The sequence below is a fragment of the Coffea eugenioides genome, chromosome 7 (assembly GCF_003713205.1).
Source record: "Coffea eugenioides isolate CCC68of chromosome 7, Ceug_1.0, whole genome shotgun sequence".
Lineage (NCBI taxonomy): Eukaryota > Viridiplantae > Streptophyta > Magnoliopsida > Gentianales > Rubiaceae > Coffea > Coffea eugenioides.
In genome coordinates, this window is record NC_040041.1 from 9,189,885 (window position 1) to 9,196,216 (window position 6,332).

General features: G+C 35.6%; 1 protein-coding gene across 1 annotated transcript; it reads left to right on the forward strand.

The window, feature by feature from the left end:
- The first annotated feature begins 5,359 nt into the window (after positions 1-5,359).
- On the forward strand, positions 5,360-6,332 carry LOC113778410 (protein RSI-1-like). Its single transcript, XM_027323815.1, has 3 exons — positions 5,360-5,515; positions 5,638-5,662; positions 5,792-6,332. The coding sequence occupies exons 1-3, from the start codon at positions 5,429-5,431 to the stop codon at positions 5,971-5,973; spliced, it is 294 nt and encodes a 97-aa protein (XP_027179616.1). The 5' UTR covers positions 5,360-5,428; the 3' UTR covers positions 5,974-6,332.

The following is a 6,332-nucleotide window of genomic DNA, read 5'->3' on the forward strand; positions in this document are numbered from 1 at the left end:
GATCAACCCGATTTGATTTTTTTTTTTTTTTTTAAACTATTACTTCTCTTCTTATCCATGTTGCGTGTTAGAAGTACCGCAATTGCTCATCTCTGTCATCAACAAGTCTATGTACCTCCTCCTAGTGCTAGAGATACTTGGTGTGCTCTCTCTGCATTTGTCATTTGGTGGCCGAGATTCTGCCTTTCATTCATAAAGTTTTACCGCACGGCGTTAGCAGCAGCATGTCAGCTGTAATTGGCTGCATGGAGCTGTTACAACTAGAAGTTTGGGATCCAGGAGGAGGACACTAGTCCACTACTGTAGTTCTACTCATTTATCTTCTCTGTTCTTTTATAACTTGGATCAGGAGTTACTGGTATGTATTGCGTTATTTGGCACCTAAATTCTTTACCAAGAATGATTTACCCATTATGTTTTCACAGCTTCAGGTTTATTATAACTTTTCTTGTCAAACATTCGTGTTAAAAATCAATTCATAGCATGAGCGAACTGTAATTCTTTTTTATTGAATGGTTATCATATGTTCATCTTCATCTTCTGGCAAGACTATTTGGAGTCAAGATAGAACAACGCCCATTTGGCTCTGGAATTTGACATTCGACCTTGGGTTAGCTGATGGGGTTGAGAAGAATCACGTATAGATATCAAATCAAGCAACTCAAATTAGATACGTTAAAATCTATTATTAGATTGTTTCTCCCAACTGAAAGAAGAAGATCATAAAACTTTTTTAAAATAAATAGTGTTTCTTTTAAATTACTATTTCCATCTGCTGCATTTTTTTTGGGTGGACAGCACTGCACCTATCCATTACTTTTGTCAGTTCTGTGTGTTTAGACATACCAACCAAGGGTTCATCATCATTCACTCATGATTCATCGGGGAGTGCTCATTTTTCAGGGTAGGCATATCTAAATTTATAATAAAGATAGGATTAGATTGAGAAATTGAGTTATATGGTTATGGACGCTATCTGTGATGTCGACATTTTCCTTTTACCTATTAGTTGTCGATTGTCAATTAAAAATGCTACTTACCACTAAGAAAGAAACAAAGTCAAGGATATATTAATGTTTAGTTGCGACTTGCCAATGAAAGTTGTACTAATCAACAAACAAAACAAAAGACAATCGTCCAACATGTGAAAAACTCGACAGAAATGACACTCACAAGCAGAACAAAAGACAACCTGCCGACATGTTAAAACCTTGACAAAAATGATGCTCCCAAATTAACACAGCAGTTTTAAAACAAAATCGTTACACGATATATCAGGCGGCAACCAGTCCACGACGCCTTCACCACCTCTTTTCACGATGATTATTTTTTGGTATCATACGGCGAAATTACATTTCCTGTGTCAAATTTCAATGTTGGCGGCTTAAAGAATGCACTTTATTTCCCTATTCTGCAATCATCCTTCTGTACATGTCCTTGATAAATCTTCTATATATATGTGTGTGTGTGAATTCAACTCTTACCACTTCTGGATTAGCATTATTCTACTACCTCACTATCATAGTTTTAGGAAGAAATCTTAAAATAGAAAGATGGCATTGGGTACTCGTGCCTGCAATGCTAGTCTGTTCTTGATTTTCTCATTGCTTATATATATTTATTACCTTTTCCAGTGTAGCTGAGGTAATGAAACAGATTAGTTTTTCTTCTTTTAGAACTTTTGCTCTAAGAATATGTAAATATTCAGTGGATAATAATTGTCCCTTACATCTTCTTTCTTTGTTGTTCAGTTTTTGGATTTTTTTTTTCCCTTTCGGGGAAGGGTTACAACCAACTTCGTCCACAGGGTATGTTTAATTTCAAATTTTATTCCCTACAAATATTTTAATTTTGTAAAAATGACATTGTTTGGAATATATTGTAATTAAGCATCTGTTTTTTTCTTTTTCCCTTTGATAACATTGTGCAGATTGCAGGCCAATATGTACATATAGCTGCTCGGCGGCATCCCACAAGAAGCCATGCATGCATGTTTTTCTGTCTTCAATGCTGTGCAAAATGCTTGTGTGCGCCTCGGGCTCTTCCGGCAACAAACAAACTTGATCTCGCTACAACAATTTCAAGAATAAGAACGGAAGTCCCAATTGCCCTTAATTTTTGTAGCCTACAAAGCGAGAAAGATGAAGAAGGTGGAAGAGAGGAGTCCCTAGCCTTCCTTTTTTTTTTTTTTTTGTTTTTTGTTTTCCATCTTACAAACTTGGCTTCTCTCCGGTGGATTTCTACTCCATTTCTCGTAGTACACATATGGATGCATGACATGTGTCTTTATTTATTAACATGGATTAGGATTAGTCAAATTTAAAATGATCATGTCCCTTTCTAATAAATGAAAACACATGTCATGCGTTCAGATATATATTGTGAAAAATGAAGAGAGAATCCACTAAAAAAAAGCCAAATCAGTCTACCCCTCTTATGAAGATTGTAGAATGTTCTTGCAAATTATGACCTTTGTCTGGAATGTGAGTAAATATATCATGTCAATTGCTTAATGAACTTTGGCTGTCTTATGTAGAGTTGAATTAGGTTTTTTGGGTGTTCTAATTGAAACACGTGAGTATACTCCTTCCTTCTGGGGACATTGATCCAAAGCTCGAGTACGGTCCGTGCACTATTTTTCTTCTCTACCATGACGAATCAATTGATTTTGATGTAGACATTGTTAAGCAATGTGTCTCGCCCCATGAATTGCAGCCTGAGCTCTCAGATGCAGAACACCAAGAGAGGAGGAGATTTTCGAACTCAATTTGTCTGAACTCGACGTCAATTGCCCGTACCAAACTATTGTTGTTATCGCCTCGAGATGTCACGTCTGTTGGGTTCATCGTCTTTCTTTTGTCCATCCTCCATTTCGTGCTCTATCACTAGTGGTTACTCCTTATCCAAAGCACACCTTTTCCTCATTTTACTGTTAATTTCACGGATGAGATTAAAATTTGCCCTTATATATGGTGCTTCTCGTCTCCTAAGTTGTAAAAAACCAAACCTCCCTACAAGTAAATTTTCGTTCAGACAAGTTTTAATTCTTTAACCAACTTTTTCGATAAGATCTTCAATAACTTTAAAAAAAAAAAAAAAGACACGCGTGCGCGCGCAGAAGTTGAAGCTGAGATATTAAGCCCAAAGGTTAGTTGGGCAGAAGATGCTCGGATGATGGCCTCGAAGCGGTAGACCACGATGAAAGTAAGACCCTAGTAGATAAGTCCAGCTTAGGCGCTTCAGGCCCTATTGTTTTTAGGAAGCGATGAATGCTAGAGGATTATTTGAAATTCATAATAATGCATCACTTTTTTAATAAGGTAATGTATGTGAGATAAAAAAAATAATTATAAAAAAATTACAATCATGTTTACAATGCAATCAAATAATATTTTTCAAATAACAAATTATTCAATCAAACTTGTATTTTGCAAACTAGTGAGTAATTCTAAGCTCATTAAATCACACAGTAAAATTTGCATATGGTAGGAAAGACAGTTAATTTGAGACAAGTTAAAATAGTAGTCTGGGAAGAACTCTTAAATTTAAACAGTGAAAAAATTTGTACGTATGGAAATCCTTAGTTTAATTTTTGCGATCCAACTTTATTTTTAATTGCTTTACTAATCTACCCACCCGGCTTAGTTAGGTTTTGAAAGTAAATTTTTTCACTTTTTATGAGAGAGATTGGCTGGATTTGAAATTAACTTTTACCAATTGGCCGGATTTGAAATTTAACTTTTACCGACGATTCTCTCTTTACCATGCATGTGTTACAACATACAATAGTGCTCGTCTTCTCCATTAACAGGTGTTTGTTACCACTTACCGCCTCTTACTGCTACTAGCATCTGTGGTTTCTCTGCATTTGTAACTCGGTGGCACGGATTGTGCCTTAGTTCAGTTTACTGCAACAACGTCCACAGCAGCATGTGAGGCGTAATTGGTTGCTTGTATGTAGTTGTTCAATTTGAAGATTGGACTTTGGCTCAGTTGATAAAACCTGATTGATCAATCACTCTCTTAATACATATCATATGCTCAAATTCCAGTATTGATGTGAGAGCTACACGTGAAAAATCCAATAAAGATTACGTTGGTAAGAACTCTTACAAGTAACCTCTAATTGCAGAGCATACTACACCTGCTTGTAAGTATGAGCGAAGTCGAAATTCATCCAAATATTATTCAACAACGAGCATAACTTGTAATAGTAATCGAAACTAAATCCATTCAAACTTTATTTGAAAAAGAAAAAGTTTGGGATCCTTTGGAGGTCACTAGTCTACTATAGTTTCACCTGTTTGTCTATTTCAACTGCTTTTTAACAACTTGAATATAGGGTAACGTCTAAAATTATCTTAACAGGAATGGAAAATTTTCTTTGAGCTATAGACGAAAGTACCGTAGACTTTCTGCTTTGTTTTTAGTGATCTGGCAACTCTTTTTTCCCTTGTTTATCTGGCGGATGCACAGTGATATTCAACCAATTTCTGGGGACAGATAGTACTGTTCACACTCCGAAATTTTGGACCAAAATCTTTGTCTAAAAAGTCCATATAAATGAGATTTGTGATTGTTTTACTACTTTCTTGGAAATTTGCATTATATCCGGTTCTAGGATCGGCCATGAGATCTAAAATTTGTTAGTACGTTAAGTTCTTGGATTGTGACAGAAAATATTGTGCTACTATCTAGAATTTTTTTAGTATTCCGAGATAAGTTCTTTTCTTTCATTTACGATGACATAATATGACAGGATTGAGAATAATCATGTAGATTTCAGATCAATCAACTCAAATTAGATATCCATAAATCTTATATTGTTTTTCCTTTCTTGAGGAAGAAAATCTTAAAATTTTCTCAAAATAAGAAAAATCTTAAATCTTAAGACCGGAAAAAATAATTAAGCGTCATCCCCTTTTTCTGGATCCATCTCACGTCAATAACCCGACCCCTGCCGCTTACGGGTAGTTTTAGACAAATTTCTTTTAAAAAAAATAGCGCCAGTACCTCTGAGAAAGAAAAAAATCTGGAAAGATACTTGTCTAGCTGCAACATGCATAAGATGGAAGTTGTAATCATTAAATCGACAGGCAAAAGAAGAAAAGAAAAGGACAATCAACCAAACATACGTCAAAAAGTTGACAAAAATGAGAATTACAAGTTAACACAATAGACACGGCGCCTTCACCGCTAACCGCTTTTCGTGATTATATTTTGTATGTTGTGAGATTTCACTATTCGGGTGTCAAATTCCCAATATTCACGGCTTAAAGAATGCAATTTATTTCCCTATTCTGCATCATTCTTCGATTCAAGTCCTTGACAAAATCTTCTTATAAATATGTGAACTCTTCTACTCCCATATCAACATTATTCTACTACCACAATATTCTAGTTTCAGCAAGAAAAAAGCTAGAGAAATATGGCATTGGGTACTCGTCCCTGCAATGCTGGTCTTTTCTTGATTTTCTCATTGCTCGTGTTTATTACATTTTCCAGCGTAGCTGAGGTAATGAACCACATTAGTTTTTCTTCTTACAGTACTTACGTTCTTTTCTAGAATGTGTAAAATTGAGTGGATAAAAATCGTCATTAACATTTTTTTTTTGTTCAAATTTTCCTTCTTTGTAGGGCTACAATCGCCTTCATCCACGAGGTACGTTTAGTTTCGAATTTTATTACCTACAACCAAAAAAAAAAAGTTGTGTTTTTTCTCTTGGAAAAAGAAGGAAATTATTTATAGTTATAAATAAGCATGTGTTTGTTGTTTGACAAAATTGTGCAGATTGCAGTCCGAGATGCACATACAGGTGCTCAGCAACATCACACAAGAAGCCATGCATGTTTTTCTGTCTGAAGTGCTGTGCAACTTGCTTGTGCGTGCCTCCGGGTACCTATGGCAACAAACAAGCATGCCCTTGCTACAACAATTGGAAGACTAAAGAAGGAGGTCCCAAGTGCCCTTGATTCTTGTCAATCACAAAGTTGGAGAGAAGAAGACAAAGAAGCGCCTCTAAATATACATATATATATATATGATTGTCAAAGGCTTTAATTTTGCTTATGTTTTTGGTCAGAAAAAGGGCGCAAGAATTTTCCTTGAGTTTACATTGAGCTGTGATAGACGATTGGGAAGACTATTCCGTTCCATAATGCTTCCAGTAAACAGTAACCTACTTTATTTATATCTGCCAATGCTTCATTTCAGTTGGGATTGGCAGGATCATGAGACAGTTTGGTTAGATGTGATCCGCATGTATTGATCTATATGTATCTGTCGCACCATTGTGAGTGAATTGAGATTTATTGATACTGTTTCAAAAGTA

Excerpts from the sequence above, each read along its gene's own strand:
- LOC113778410 (XM_027323815.1), top strand. The coding sequence starts at position 5,429 with ATGGCATTGGGTACTCGTCCCTGCAATGCTGGTCTTTTCTTGATTTTC. Across the intron at positions 5,516-5,637 it reads CATTTTCCAGCGTAGCTGAG|GGCTACAATCGCCTTCATCC; the intron begins GTAATGAACCAC and ends CCTTCTTTGTAG. Across the intron at positions 5,663-5,791 it reads CAATCGCCTTCATCCACGAG|ATTGCAGTCCGAGATGCACA; the intron begins GTACGTTTAGTT and ends AAAATTGTGCAG.